The 17,271-nt window shown below is 34.6% G+C and overlaps 1 protein-coding gene and 1 long non-coding RNA gene across 2 annotated transcripts; both read right to left on the bottom strand.

The window, feature by feature from the left end:
* Positions 1-3,206: 3,206 nt before the first annotated feature.
* Positions 3,207-8,843, bottom strand: LOC144453199 (uncharacterized). The gene is made up of 4 exons (XM_078144475.1): positions 8,729-8,843; positions 8,248-8,358; positions 4,486-5,205; positions 3,207-3,268 (listed from the first exon to the last, which is right to left on the bottom strand). Exons 2-4 carry the CDS (start codon positions 8,348-8,350, stop codon positions 3,207-3,209), a joined length of 885 nt encoding a protein of 294 aa, XP_078000601.1. The 5' UTR covers positions 8,351-8,358; positions 8,729-8,843.
* Positions 8,844-11,304: 2,461 nt separating this feature from the next.
* On the bottom strand, positions 11,305-13,053 carry LOC144453081 (uncharacterized). The gene is made up of 3 exons (XR_013482389.1): positions 12,868-13,053; positions 11,877-11,976; positions 11,305-11,533 (listed from the first exon to the last, which is right to left on the bottom strand). It is a non-coding gene; the product is annotated as an uncharacterized LOC144453081 (long non-coding RNA).
* Positions 13,054-17,271: the final 4,218 nt, after the last annotated feature.

Here is a 17,271-nt window from a genome sequence, read left to right on the forward strand (position 1 = left end):
CAGGGTGTATAAAATATTATGACAAACCATTTGCTGGTACAGAAAAGTTGGTTCAATATTTGGTTTGCTTTGTAGTAAAATTAACGTTTGCTGAGGGAAATTTATATAGAAAACACTTTGAGTAAATGGCATGATCACGTACTTACACAAAACATACAAAAATTTCTCATGCAAGACTTAATGAATTTTGTGAATGTTAGATCAGATATAGTTGTTCTATAACATGTTGACTGTCTTTACAAATACACACTTCCCCCCAAATAATAGGTGGCACTTGAATAACACCTCTCCGTCGGTCGGTGACTCGTTCAGTTAGCCAGCCAGCCAGCCAGGCTAATTTTTCATTGTTAACGTTATTTTACCTTCAAGTTGGTATTTTTGCTTGGATTGACCTTCGTAATACACATTTATGTTTTCATCTTGATGGCCGCCTCCTCTTATTTCAGTGATCAACAAGTAACATGCTGTATGTGATTTGAATTATCATAAGATGAGTTGTTATTCTTGTACTCAAAATTGTATTTCATATACTCCATAATGGTATGGGCCACATAGTTCTATTTGATCGTTATCACATATAGTGTTCTAATCAGTAAACAGAAGGAGTCATTAGGTGCGGGATCCCGTGGTGTTTATACTTTGAGCAATCGCAACCCTGTAATTTATAAAGTTGTATTTTGGAAAGTAATTTAAACTTTATTACGGAAAAGAATGGAAAACATACAACAGATGAAATACAAGAGACAGTAAAAAGAAAGAAAGAAGATACACCTCTCAGTCACAAAAATCCAGTAAAATAGGCATAAAAAAAATTCCATTTGTATATAAACATATGTATTTTCCTAACATTCTAAATTTGTACTTGTCTATACTTTGTATAAAAATAGCGCAAATATTGCGTTGCCGCACAACTTCATGTTCAGGGCAATGATAGATATATAATTTTTTGAAGATTTAAAGTTGTAACCAAAACAAAATTTTCATACCTAATTTCCATCATCATAATCCAGCCATCCTATGTTGGAAGTGTACAAGACAAGTATAGCAACATCCTAATCAAACTTTAAAGGGATGTGTCTACAAGGTTTTGTACTTCTTTATTTTTTTAAATCAATTTGGAACCAAGTCATACCAATGTAACATGTTTAACTTTCTTGGTTGTCTTATTGTAATATTTGTCTTTTATATGTAACACAAGCTACATTCAGTTTATATGGGTAGGTGATGAAACAGCTGTCTTACAACATATTACATAATGAAGTCATAAACCAAACTGGCCATGCTACAGGCTTTACCACCAGAGCAAATAGTAAAGTAAACATTATAGTTAATTAACAATGTACTGTTCTCACTGTGTCAGCTATTAATGAGGACAAATCTACACATTCTCGACAAAGTTAAGCTCAATCTACTGGGTAATTTCAGAGTTGAAGATTTTTGAGGAAAAGCAATGATATAGAATAACACTTCTAGAAACATCTCACCAAGTTTCAAACTCATTCACTTGAGATATAAGTTTTTGACCAAAATTCACATTTTTACACCTTAATTCCATATCACTCATGGAATCATGGTATGTGTAACATATCTTCGTCCATACATCCCTAAATGCATTTCCATTAAGTTTCAGCCCAATCTGCTCAGTGGTTTTGGAATTATAGATTTTTAACCAAAAAGACACATTTTTAGCCCTAATTTGCATATCACTGATGGAATCATCCCGTCATGGACAAATCATACTTTACATCCCCTTAAGAATGTTCCCACCAAATTTCGCACCAATCTGCCCAGTAGTTTCTGAGTAAGTTTTTTGACCAAAAATCACATTTTTTGACCCAAATCACACATCTGTGATGCGATCATTTTGGTTTGAACAATTTCCCAACTAGACACCCAAGGTAATGGACCCACCAAATATCGTGGCAATCGGTTCAGCAGTTTTTGAGTTTAAGTTGTTTACACACACACACACACACACACACACACGCACACACACACACACACACACACAGACAGACAGACAGACGCCGGGCGATCCCTATAGCACTACTGAACCTCAGTTCAGTTGTGCTAATAAAAATAAATTAAAACGAAAACATTAAAGCGAAAACATGGATGAAATTAGGAATCTGCATTTTTTAAATCTGCAGTCTTTGATAAAGTGTTTACAGAGAAAAATAAGATAGCTTAGCAGGCGGTTTTCATGCTTTTATCATTAAACTTATAACCAAGAATAAAATCTTTTTTGGTCAAACTTATTTTGATAGGCACATTTGCATACATTTTTGAATGTTTATTCACGTCTTTCAATTCCTGTTGTTACCTTCGCAATATATGTGATCATTTGGCTGTTGCTATGGGCGTGGTCTTGTTGCTTGGCAAATTTACTTACATTTTTGAATTTTTACACCATTGTCTATTAATTCCTGTTATCTTTGTGAAATACACTACCGTTTGGCTGTTACTATGCGCATGCCATGGTTGCTAGGGATATTTGCATACATTTTAAAAAAATGTTTTCTCACTTGCCAACCAGAAGATGTTAACATTAAACAAAATATACTGCCATTTGGTTGTTGCTAAGGGTGTGGTCATAGTTGCTTGAGCCAATTTTGTCAACATGTTTTGAAGAAAATCTACAGAATAACACTTTCAGAAATATCTCACTAAGTTTCAGACTCATTGACCAAGTACTTTTAGAAATATAAGTTTTTGACCACAAATGAACATTTTTACACCTAATTGGCATACCGCTCTTGGAATCATTGTATACTTAATATTTCTTCGTCCATACACCCCTAGATGCATTCCCATTAAATTTCAGCCCAATCTGCTCAGTGGTTTTTTAGATTTTTGACCAAAAAGGCACATTTGCAGCCCTAATTTGCATATCACTGATGGGACCATCATATCATGAACGATTCTTAGTAAAAACACCCTGAAAACCGTTTCACCCAAATTTGAACCCATAGTGTTTGAGTTTAAGGTTTTTGACCAAAAATCGCATATTTTGACCCAACTCACAAACTGGTGTTAAGATCGTTTTGATTTGAACAATTTCACAACTAGACACCCAAGGTAACGGACCATCAAATATCATGGCAATCGGTTCAGCGGTTTTGACTTTAAGTTGTTTACACACACACACACAAACAGGCAGACGCCGAGTGATCCATATAGCACTACTGAACCTCAGTTCAGTTGTGCTAATAAAAAATCTGGATCATGATAGTTTCATGCACATTTCCTACAAGGTATCCACATCCACCTACAATAACATGTAGATATCATTTCATATAGGGTACATAGATTATGAAAAATATGGACAACCTTTTACGGTATGATCATGACGTCTGATAAACTAAACTCTGGCCGAATGGGTATTACATATGAATGTGTTTATTTATTTGTATGAATTCTCATGTGTAATTTCATATTAGAAATTTCATTAAAATGTTTACTTCATAATACAAATACCACATTCCTTACATACAAACGACCTTTCATTTGTGTGGATTCTCATGTGATCTTTTAAAGCACCACTTTGAGTAAAACTTTGACCACACTCCTTACATACAAATGGTCTTTCATTTGTATGGATTCTCATGTGTAATTTCAAAATACCACTTTGAGTAAAACTTTGTCAACACTCCTTACGTACACATGGCCTTTCGTTTGTGTGGATTCTCATGTGTACTTTCAAAGCACCCCTTTGAGTAAAACTTTTACCACACTCCTTACATACAAACGGTCTTTCTTTTGTATGGATTCTCATGTGTACTTTCAAATCACCACTGTGAGTAAAACGCTTACCACACTCCTTACATACAAATGGTCTTTCATTTGTATGGCGTCTCATGTGTACTTTCAAATTACTACTATTAACAAAACATTTATCACACTCCTTACATACAAATGGTCTTTCATTTCGATGGATTCTCATGTGTACTGTCAAAGCACCACTTTGAGAAAAAGTTTTACCACACTCCTTACATACAAACGGTCTTTCATTTGTATGGCGTCTCATGTGTACTTTCAAATTACTACTATTAACAAAACATTTATCACACTCCTTACATACAAATGGTCTTTCATTTCGATGGATTCTCATGTGTACTGTCAAAGCACCACTGTGAGTAAAACGCTTACCACACTCCTTACATACAAATGGTCTTTCATTTGTATGGCGTCTCATGTGTACTTTCAAAGCACCACTTTGAGAAAAACTTTTACCACACTCCTTACATACAAACGGTCTTTCTTTTGTATGGATTCTCATGTGTACTTTCAAATCACCACTGTGAGTAAAACGCTTACCACACTCCTTACATACAAACGGTCTTTCATTTGTATGGCATCTCATGTGTACTTTCAAATTACTACTATTAACAAAACATTTATCACACTCCTTACATACAAATGGTCTTTCATTTCGATGGATTCTCATGTGTACTGTCAAAGCACCACTTTGAGAAAAAGTTTTACCACACTCCTTACATACAAACGGTCTTTCATTTGTATGGCGTCTCATGTGTACTTTCAAATTACTACTATTAACAAAACATTTATCACACTCCTTACATACAAATGGTCTTTCATTTCGATGGATTCTCATGTGTACTGTCAAAGCACCACTGTGAGTAAAACGCTTACCACACTCCTTACATACAAATGGTCTTTCATTTGTATGGCGTCTCATGTGTACTTTCAAATTACAACTTTTAACAAAACATTTATCACACTCCTTACATACAAATGGTCTTTCATTTCGATGGATTCTCATGTGTACTGTCAAAGCACCACTTTGAGAAAAAGTTTTACCACACTCCGTACATAAAAATGGTCTTTCATTTGTATGGATTCTCATGTGTTCTTTCAAATCACCACTTCGAGTAAAACTTTTACCACACTCCTTACATACAAATGACCTTTCATTGGTGTGTATTCCTTTGTCATCACTTATAACACTATAGTTTATACAATGCTCCTTAGAGTCTGGTAGAGTCCTTTCATTGCTAATATTATCACTACTTTCACATGCAATTGTAGTTTGTAGAGAATTTTGGTTCTCATTAATCACTAACACATCACAGTCACTTCTTGTACTATACTCTATACAATGCTCCTCAGTGTCTTCTTCAACCATGACTTCATCCAATGTAACAAGACCATGTTGACAAAGGCAATCTATTACCACGAATTTATCTGTTGACACAAAGGAATAAAGATGTTAGTGAAGTGACTCACTGATCACATATGTAAATCAACATTTTAATATTATCATGAATTGCTGAAAAGACAGTGATCATCTGAAGACTATATTAGGGGTCCTCATTTGACTCTGAGTTGACTCTACTCTAACTGAACCTAAAAAAAAAAGTAAATATGAACAGTAAATGTCCACTCTGAATAGGGTTAGATTTAATAGGTCAGGTACAATACGAGTTTAGAGTCGACTTATCTTTTATGTCTGACACACAATTCCATTTGATTATGTAAGTGTATAGTTTCCTAGATAAGTAGGGTTCCAGGGTTAAAGTACAGGGTTGCTGCTAAATGATTGGAATACATGAAGGCTATGCTAATATTAAATTGGATGACTTTGGTATGTGATCTGTGTCAGGTACAAAAATCCAGTGTGACTGGACTCCCAAATCCAGCTTATTAGTTTTAGTACTTTGTGATGCCTCAGAGTGAAACTCCTGTTTGTAGTCTGAACATAGTATATGTCACTAACCAATTTCATCCAAATATGTGATATATATGAATGCAACAGTGTGACAAACAACCATGATACAGACAAACTCATAACAGATGTGAACAATACCCTGGTAGACACACACATGACATCACATGGATAGCAGAAACTAAATGATGTGGTATTGTGCTGTGTAAGTCTTTCTCAGGGATATTGACTAAACAACATCATAGTGCACTGTATTTCTCTTATGTGTCAAGAAGTTTCCTTGTGATTAGTGGAAATGACAGACTGACAAAATATATAAGAATTATGCATGCTTAGGCGAAAAAAAAGAAGAGAAAGAATTGTTTCTGGTCAGGACAGTTTGTCTAAAATGGTATGATGACATGATTTTTTTTTTAAATTCTCGACAAACATGTCACGCAGTCTACTATTCATGGCAGTTAAGTTACTGGTCTTTTTATTTAGTAATTTAGCATTAGTGTGTATGGGGCAAGTGTCATTTCCTTGTTCATGATTTGCTCTGCAGTTACCTTCACTGTATTAGGGAGGGTTATTTTTGTGTTTCCCCATGGATCTGCAGACTGTATGGGCTGGCTAAACATGAAAAAACTGACTGACACAAGGGTATTTAAATAGTGTGCATGGTTTGCCGAAACAGTTATCTTTTTTTTGGCTACTTAACAACCATTTTTTTTAAATTTACCCTTAATGTTGTGAACCATTTGTGTATTGAAGTAAAGATCTCTACATAAACCTTCACTGAAAAATAGTAGCAATAGCTCTGTAGCACAACTGTCCAGTTAGTGATAATTGTTTTTTAACAACATTAATTCACATTCCAATTCATCCTTGTTCCTACCTAAGCACTATGCACCATCACTTTAGTGTTGATATGCATGAACAGTTTTTTAGTTGCTGGATGACTACGTGTCATTTCATTGAATATTTATCAACTTGCCTAAACTCATCCTGTTGGTAGTTTTGCCATATTCACCATCAGTTGCTATGTGTGTGGTCTTGTTGCTAGGACAGTAGGTATACATATATTTTTACTTTTGAATGTTTATTCACTTGTGCATTAATCTATGTTATTTTCACAATATGCACAATTATTTTACTGTTGCTATGTGTGTGGTCCTGTTGCTAGGACAGTAGGTATACATATATTTTTACTTTTGAATGTTTATTCACTTGTGCATTAATCTATGTTATTTTCACAATATGCACAATTATTTTACTGTTGCTATGTGTGTGGTCTTGTTGCTAGGACAGTAGGTATACATATATTTTTACTTTTGAATGTTTATTCACTTGTGCATTAATCTATGTTATTTTCACAATATGCACAATTATTTTACTGTTGCTATGTGTGTGGTCTTGTTGCTAGGACAGTAGGTATACATATATTTTTACTTTTGAATGTTTATTCACTTGTGCATTAATCTATGTTATTTTCACAATATGCACAATTATTTTACTGTTGCTATGTGTGTGGTCTTGTTGCTAGGACAGTAGGTATACATATATTTTTACTTTTGAATGTTTATTCACTTGTGCATTAATCTATGTTATTTTCACAATATGCACAATTATTTTACTGTTGCTATGTGTGTGGTCTTGTTGCTAGGACAGTAGGTATACTTATATGTTTACTTTTGAATGTTTATTCACTTGTGCATTAATCTATGTTATTTTCACAATATGCACAATTATTTTACTGTTGCTATGTGTGTGGTCTTGTTGCTAGGACAGTAGGTATACATATATTTTTACTTTTGAATGTTTTATTCCCATGTGCATTAATCTATGTTATCTTCGCAATATGCACAATTATTTTACTGTTGCTATGTGCATGGCCTTGTTGCTAAGCATACAATACACATCCACATTTACAGTTGCTTGAGGAGTGATCTCGTTACTAGGCATATAGCATACATATTTTTGAATGTGTAGTCACTTGCAAACGCAACTATATTGCTATCTTTGCAAAATGTGTAGACATATAGTCATTGCTAAGGGTGTAGTCATGGTTGCTAGGGCCATTTGTGACTATATCTTTAACAATATCAGCAGAATAACTCCTCTAGAGACAACCTCACAAAACGTGAGCCCCCACTCACAAAGTAGTTTTCGAGATATAAATTTTTGATAAAATTTCATATTTTTAGAGCTACTGCACAAGTGTTTGGAACTCAACACCATAGCAAAAAGCCCAAAAATTGTGTAAAAGATTTGCTATTGTATGTTCAATAACAAACATATCGCACATTTATTAATAATTTGCAGATGTGGTCTATAATAATTCATGTTGATTTCTCAAGTAGGATACCATGAGGAAATTGTGTTAGAATTATAAATCCAAAATAGATATCCAATTCTCCTCCATATTACCACTTTAGCCAGTTCATCTGTGCTAAAAAGCAGTTTCATTATATTTCATTCAAATCCAAGACTACTGGATTAAAAATCTGCAAATAACAAACTTGTTATCAAGTCAATATTCTACAATGGAATGAGTGATGTTATGTTTTAAAACAACATACCTTTGTCAGAGAGTGTATTATTCTCAAGTCGATAAAGTAAGACTTGATATGCTTCATTCAAGTCTCGTTCATATAGACTAAATACCAACTCTTCATTGTCCATTTCTGACACTGAAAGAAAATGCAAATTTAGTCACCGTTTAGAAAAAAAGACAAAATATTGTATATTTTGACCACTGGGGGTGCTGTTTGAAGAACAGCATGCAGCCATTGAAGATTTTCAGATGATAATATGTATCACAAACAAGATTTTCATGTCCATGTTTTTATATGTGGTAACAGAATTGACTCATGAACAGAAACTTGTGGGACACCGTGCTGACATAGTTACGCTCAGAATGTAGTTATTAACTGTTTACATGATATAGTATATGGACATTGCAAGGTACGGATGCTCCCTATATTATCGGGCATGATCACGAGTGTTCATTTAGTCAATTGTGTCAAACTGTCAAATTACTCTACAGGGTTAGGTACCTACCTTAAGTTGATCTTACTTAATATAGTCTAGTCAGTGATTGATGGAGAGGACCCGGTATCCAGGAGATAGTCGCTCACACATCTAACTGGAATTGTCAGGCTGCACTGAGACGCCATGCAAAGGTCGATGTTTACAAGCTAGGTCAAGTGTTATCGTACATGCGCACTTCAGCACAATACAATATCTTACCCACAATTCTCTCTGATTTGTATGCTTGGAGGTTCCTTATTTTATAACTTCTTCATTAACCCTTTTTTGTCAACATTTTAAGCATAGTATTTACATTTAATTAATATGTTACAAAAGTGCGCTTAGGAATCAAACATAAAGTTATACACTTTGCGTAAAAATGTACTAACAACTAAATGAAACATGTACTTTAAATAAAAAACTTCTCAATGTCAAAGTATCGCTAACTTGGGTGGACAGTGTGTATGGCAAGTTTTAGTATGTAAATTTCTTTTGTTATACCTATTCAAATAAATCTATATCTTTGGCAAAGTCATAACAGGTGCAAATTTTTTCCTTAGTTTCATAGAAAATATTTTGCATGCTCTCCAAGAAAATCTATTGGCAAATTTCTAAAATTGCTATCTCCTACTATAAATCATTGATACCGGAACCAATGAAATATAGATTCAGAAACTCATCAGTGTCAATTCTACGCTTCACAAATGACACAAATATTCTTACAAATCCCTGTACACAGGTGAGATTAGTCTTACTTCAAGGAGATGATGTCCAGCAGTACAAATCAGAGAGAGAGAGAGAGAGAGAGAGAGAGAGAGAGAGAGAGAGAGAGAGAGAGAGAGAGAGAGAGAGAGAGAGAGAGAGAGAGAGAGAGAGAGAGAGAGAGAGAGAGAGAGAGAGAGAGAGAGAGAGAGAGAGAGAGAGAGAGAGAGAGAGAGAGAGAGAGAGTTGTGGGTAAAATATTGTACAGTCTTCAGTTCTATAAATTAATCAAAGCAGAGTAAAATTCCTTGCCTCAGACCTGCACGCCCCTTTCAAACTTTAATAACTAGCTGAAAGTGATATATTTTTTTTCAGAATCCACGAAGAAGTTTCACTTCTAAAATCACAGTGCCACTAAAGAAAACACACCGCAGAAGGTTTGGTTCGGGCATGAATGATTTTAGGAGAAACATGGTTGAAATATTTACCTCATCCGTTGTTCATTGGAAGTCTTTGTCATTGTAGTGATATATTGTAAGTCTTAAGTTTATCTCATGATAGATATGTGAAAAAAAAAACATTAATTAAAAAAATACTTCCATAAGAACAATCTCTGTAGAATGCACTAGCTGTGTACAACTGCAAAGTTTTTTGAAACTGTTTTGTAATAATAACTTAATCATAATACACATGTATCATACACTCTGCACAGTATTGAATCACCAATTGGTAAAATATATAATACACATGGTGCATATACACAGTGTATATATATATATATATATATATATATATATATATATATATATATATATATATATATATATATATATATATATATACACACATGGTGCAATATATCCTATCATATTCTTCTTTTAAATCCGCATCTAAAAATCAGTACCCATGCATATGAATGACAATGTTAACGTATGTATGTATGTATGTATGTATGTATGTATGTATGTATGTATGTATGTATGTATGTATGTATGTATGTATGTATGTATGTATGTATGTATGTATGTATTGTTTGGGTTTGATATCTTCAAAGCCAAACTCAAAACTTATCTATTCCATAGAGCATTCATGTGAACTGGGAGCGCCATTGGGCATCTTTTGATGGATATTTGGCGCTTTATAAATTTGTGTTTATTATAACATAAATTATTAATGTCGATTCATACCTTCTACAACATTATAATTGTCTTCTGAATTGTCAGAACAGTTGATTGCATACTAGGAACTTCAACGATATTTTTTCATACGTAAAAATATTACATCATCGGCTAATGTATAAGTTATATTTTAACACCTGGTTTGAGTTCAGTCAGTTGCAAGTGATGGTTACGTATGTTTCAGTATGTAGAATACTACGAGTGACTTTTGGATATGCAGCAAACGTTTACCACTAAATCGTACAAATTCAGCTTGTGCACCTTTAGCTAGGAGGAAGGTCATGTTTGTTTAGAGAGAGGAAATTAGGGGAGGGCAACTTTATAGCACGATGGAATGGGAGGGGGGAGAGGTAACATTTTATGCAACAGATCAGGCTTAATTTCCCCTGCCCCTTCCTTGTAATTAGGATAATTTCTGAAGGCTCTTTAACGTTTATGTGTGTGTTTTGAATCCTTTCACAACGTGTTTCGTCTTGAAACTTCATGTCACACCGTGTGATATCACATGCCCCTATCATAATGATTGCGCTATCATATTACGTTTGCTCAAGTTTGGTCATATGACGTCACATCATAACAGTGACTACTACTGCTATATTGTGTTGTGATATAACGTCAAATCACGCTATAGCACTAGACCTCAAGTCACGTGACATCACGTCACATCATATCACATCAAATCATATAACATCGTATCGCAGGAGTCTTTCAAGCATAAGCATTTATTTCAACAGGACACCAAAATAGTAAAACATACAGTACATGACAGAATAGACTCTGTTATATTAATAATAATCCCATAAATAATCCCATAATTAAGCTTAATGATATTAAACCAACAGCTGACTGTTGCACTCGACAGCAAAAATGACCATCAAACCGTACCATAGTAAAGTTAAATACAATGTGATCTATTAACGGCTGATTTGCATACATTTGTATTCTTCCGAGGTATCTGTGAAGATAAGAAAATGAGAAAATGTAAAAAGATTAGACGAGAGAGAGAGAGCGAGAGAGAGAGAGAGAGAGAGAGAGAGAGAGAGAGAGAGAGAGAGAGAGAGAGAGAGAGAGAGAGAGAGAGAGACTGACTGAGACAGACAGTGGCAGAGAGACACAGAAACATCAACAGAGAGACAGAAAAAGGAGAGGGGGGGCTACATACATACAAACACGCACATACATACATAGTTATACATACATACATACATACATACATACATACATACATACATACATCCACACATACATCACAACATAGTGGTTGGCTGTCGATGTATAGTAGGTAGGGTTATACTTACGAATACATTTAGCATTGTCAGGATTACCGTTATAATCAACACAACATGTGCTTTCAGGGTCACACATCTCACCAATACTCTTTGTATTGCCACTGTGACACTGCAATACAATGCAAAATAAACCAAAATGAACTGATTTGTTATGGAACTTGCAACATGTAAGATTCGATTTTTCATAAATGTTGTATAAAATAACACCAATAACTGTCCAAATACGTATTTTGATTAAAATACTAATACGTGTCAAAGAATCACTAACTTATTAGGTAGTCAGTCTGTATCAAGAGCAGACCTTTCGTAAGAAAACTATGGACAATTTATGCACCTGTTACATCTGCACGAAGGATATTGAATATGTATAACAAAAGAAATTTGCATGTTAAGACAATGCAGTGGTCGGAACTTCGTATAGGTCGATTTTGACTCGATAAAAATAAAGTAGTGTTCATTCCAATGTATGTTGAGAAACACCAAACGATAAAATGTCGAGATTTTGGTAAATCTTTTGTTGAACCAGAAGACGACGTTTTGTTACAAGTAAATTTTCATTGTAATAAACCTACAGTGAATGAAGAAGACTTTTGGTGGTCTGAGATATGGTGAAGCGATATTTCAAGTGACGAAACCCGTCTTAAAGTGGCCATATGGATGAGAATTTGGTATTTATTTTTGTTTAATGTGAAAGAACAGTGACCAAGTCCGTGTTCATAACTCAATACATTGCAAAAAGATGCAAAAAGTGTAAAAAGTTTGTTATTGTACGTACAATAACAAACATTTTACACATTGTTTAATATTTTGCAGTTTATTGAGTTGCGAACATGAACTTGGTATATGTTATTTCACATTATTTTTTCAAGTAGAAAAACATAGTGAAACTGTTTCATCAAATAAAAATCCAAAATAAATACCAAATTCTCATCCATATGGCCACTTTAAATAAGAAACTGATAAGTATCTTATATCTAATATGGTATCATCAAATACTCACATCTACATCTTCACGACGAGATCGATCTGGCATGGCAACAGCAAGTGTTACAATCAACAGAATAACGAGTGTCTTCATATCTGATAATTTCGATGTAGAGTTCTTCGAGGGAAATACGTAGTGCGAAGTCTATCGTTGTTTAGTGGTATGTCGTCTAGATCTCCAATTCAAAAAGTGTATGGTAATTCGCATTCTACAGCCTTTTATAGGTTTGCACAAAAAATTGGTTCAAATATATCACGCCACTGTCATTTTTTACAACATAAGGATGCTTGCTGTCAATATGTGTTTTGTCAGTTTTTGTAAGCATGAAAATCTCCATATGGTGCCAACTGTGCATCAATGTAAATAACCTTCACACGACCTCAACAAGTATTTATTAAAACGACCATTTATCATAGAATGGATTATTTACAGGATTTGATTTGACAAACGGTTTCCTTTGTATTACATGAACACCACATGGTGTGGAGTTATTCACAGATGATAAGGAGCTAACATACATTGTCGTTATCACCATGAAGTACTTTTTTGCCGACCAAATGTTACACAAACTGAAAAACGAATTAGAAACCTAAACAATTCACGCGTTATTTTTTTTATTTTTTATATACATTAATAGAACACTTCTTATGTGCTATAGTGTAGAAACAAATTGTCGTTTAGCCTGACGAAAATCTTCCCAATGTTGCTGCATTTTATCGTCTGGCTTGACAAAATCTTATTAACATTGCTACATTTTATCGTCTGACTTGACAAATATATTACTAACATTGTTCCATTTTATCGTCTGCTTAAAGAAAAATCTTCCATTGAAGCTAAAATTTCAAGATAAATACTAAGTAAATTATAAAAGTGTCTACAGTTTAACTCAACCCATACAAGTCAAGGTGACAAAAAAAACCGAAGTTAGCAAAATCTAAACTAAATACAAATCCGAATGTTTCATATTACCAGTGAATGTCAAATGGTATTTAGTTTGATAAAGTTTATAAATTTAAAGTACCAAAAGATCGACACTAACATTATATAAGCTCATTCCTTTTTCTGGCTTTAACAGTGGAAGCCATGTAATCCGACACAGAATGTCATCTGATTAACGAAAATCTTTCTAAATATTGCTACATTTTATCGTCTAGATGAACATTTTTCAATTATCTTCCAAGTTGTTACATTGTATCATCATCGAACAAAAATATTCATAACATTGTTACATTTTATAGCTGATGCGACAGAAAATTATATTATATGCGAATGTCACGTGCGTCAGATTCTTGTCGTCGAGTCAAACGATAAAAAGTAGCAATGTTAGCAGACGTTAAAATGTAGCAATGTTTGAAGATTGTTGTCCAGCCAAACGATAAAATGTAGCAATATTATTAATATTATTGTCGAAGCAGACGATATAGTGTAGTATATAGAAGTAATATAATTGTACAAGCAGACGATAAAATGTGGCAACTAGTAATATTTTTGTACAAGCAGACGATAAAATGTAGCAATGATGAAAATCATTTGCATTTATGTTTAACATTTTAGATTCCCAGATTTCCAAGACTTGTCTAGTTATGTCAGCTGCTATTGATCATAATTCTATATGTAATTAACTGTTCTTATATCACGAGCTATATCAAATCGACCCGGACAATTATTTTGGCAGACAGTTTACAATTATGAAAAATCTTGTCACCAGCTGTGCAGGTTTCTTTTGTGAGGTTTCTTTTCAGCAGCCTACAACATCCAATATGTTTAACCTTTACAACAATACCCAATGATGATTGATTTATTGTGTTGATTGTAAAACTATTTACTCATAATACTTTACAGGCTTTAGTTAATAGGTATTTTGTGATGGATAAGTACACAACCATCTGGTACATAATTTGCAAACCCAGGAATAATAATCTACACACATGTGACCTTTTGAAGTATTAGTACAGACCATGACTCTTAAAGCTGGGGATGATGGTTTGTTATAAATATCTTACAATATTTTGAGTTCATGGTCAAGGTAATTGAAACTTGACCGCGAGGTATACTTTTCACTTACACGTATATTGTAACATGCAATCTTTGCCATATGCATATACTGTCACGTGAAACTGTCTATCTGTCTGTCTGTCTGTCTGTCTGTCTGTCTGTCTGTCTGTCTGTCTGTCTGTCTGTCTGTCTGTCTGTCTGTCTGTCTGTCTGTCTGTCTGTCTGTCTGTCTGTCTGTCTGTCTGTCTGTCTGTCTGTCCGTCCGTCCGTCCGTCCGTCCGTCCGTCCGTCCGTCCGTCCGTCTGTCTGTCTGTCTGTCTGTCTGTCCTTGTCTTCCCTCCTTTGCCTTAAACATCTCCCCCTCTGTATATAGAACGATAAGCACTCCAGCTTAACTATCACTAACTACAAGTATGCATCAAACTTCAGGTCTATCCCTGAAATATTCACATATAACAGCTTTCGATCCATTTTAGTAAGATGATCACTTGTATGACACCTATAGTTTTACTTGCCAACACCGGTTACTTATTCACACAAAAAGGAAAAGATTTGGATAAGGGGGAAAAAAATTGGGTAAGTTGGGAAAAGATTTGGATAAGGAGGGAAGAGATTTGGATAAGGAGGGAAAAACTTGGGTAAGTGGGAAAAACTTGGGTAAGTGGGAAAAACTTTGGGTAAGTAGGGAAAAGATTTGGGTAAGGGGGAAAAATCTTTAGATAAGTAGCTAGGTACAAGATTTGGGTAAGGAGGGAAAAACTATAGGTAAGGAAGGTAAAGATTTGGGTAAGGAGAGAAAAAATTTGGTAAGTGGGAACAACTTTGGGTAAGTATAGTGCAACCCACTTTGCGTATACATTCGTGCATATACACAAAGTCCAACTGATAGAAAATGAGGACGTATCAATTATGAATATAACGGCAATATCTTGATAATACTAAAAGTGATGTTCGCAACAGGTTTCTATGTGACATCTGTTTACCTCAGACAACTAAAAAGTAGTGGTGTGAGTGTAAACAATAAGATCCAAATACTAGAGTGATTAATAAGCTTGTATGTTGTAGTTTATCTATATCCCGGTCGATACTAGGATTAACACTTACTGGCAATATAAAGGAACACTTGACACATTGCAACAGACAACCGACCTTCAACCGAAGTTCAAGTTGAATAACCTTTCCACATAGTTGATTCAAAGTATTCGGAAACCACATCCAATACGTACTACAGTGACAAAGCTACAATCACGTTTTCATAAGGCTGTGGCAACCGGACGTATTTACTATAACATTGTCTGCTTCTCACCAATGTCGACACTCCTTCTATACCGAACGATATAGCTAACAACTACACAACTGCACAGTACACTCAAAGTCACTGTCGTACCGAAAACACACGAGCACCCAGAAACAGCTCAATAAACCGAGGTGTATGGTTCGCAAGTTTACTTCCCAGATCGAGATGGTAACTTTCTCTCAACCCAGTTCCTTCTGGAACCAGCCTCCCAGTCTCAAACTAGTTCTTTATCTCCTTCTTGCTGTAATTATCCACACTCTAAAAGTTGAGTGTTTACATTACGTAGTTGTCTATTATTCGTCAGTGACGTCATACTGTCTACTACTATTTGATTGGATACAAGTAAACGATGACGTCATCGGACTGCTGTTTATGCTAATTAACCTAAAATGAGATCGTCAACAAAATTCTAACATATCGTAAACACCAAAGCCATATACTCTCATTAATCTATTCTGTGACCAGGCAAATGAAATAATTTCAACTGATCGCAACATGTTAACGTCTAGTTTCGTTTCGTCAGTCAACTGATTAGAACCGCGTCTATTTGTCTACTAGCGATTTGACTTTAATATATTTTAGAGAGGGGGACGAATACCGAAATGATAAATATTGTAATATTGGTCTGTGACAACATTCCCCACACACTTACCAATTAATGTCAGAAAGCAGCACCGTCATATACTACAGCATATAGAATGATACCACTTTTTTGAGATTATTTTTTTTTCAGGATGAAGTATTTTCAAAGCACACATAAAAGAATATTTTATTAACTATTTGATGGAAGCAAATGATAACCAACTTATAAGGTAACGCGCCTTATATTTTCTTCATGCTTTTGAAATCAAAAATGACTTGTAATTCTTCGTATTCTGAAATCGTCCTGACTTAGGACACCTTAACTTGAATTTATCCTGAAATCCATGACCATGCAAAAACTACCCAATCTGATTCAGAGGGTTTGAGCTAGATGTTAAACTAGGATGTGTTCGATTTGGGCTAATATAATTATTATGACATTCAAGTAGACCAAATTACAAACACGTGGAAACATTTCTCGTGGACTACAATCTAGACACACTCAACATACAACTAAACATAGACCCGACACGTAAGGGACGCGT

The sequence above is a fragment of the Glandiceps talaboti genome, chromosome 23 (genome assembly GCF_964340395.1).
Source record: "Glandiceps talaboti chromosome 23, keGlaTala1.1, whole genome shotgun sequence".
Classification (NCBI taxonomy): domain Eukaryota; kingdom Metazoa; phylum Hemichordata; class Enteropneusta; family Spengelidae; genus Glandiceps; species Glandiceps talaboti.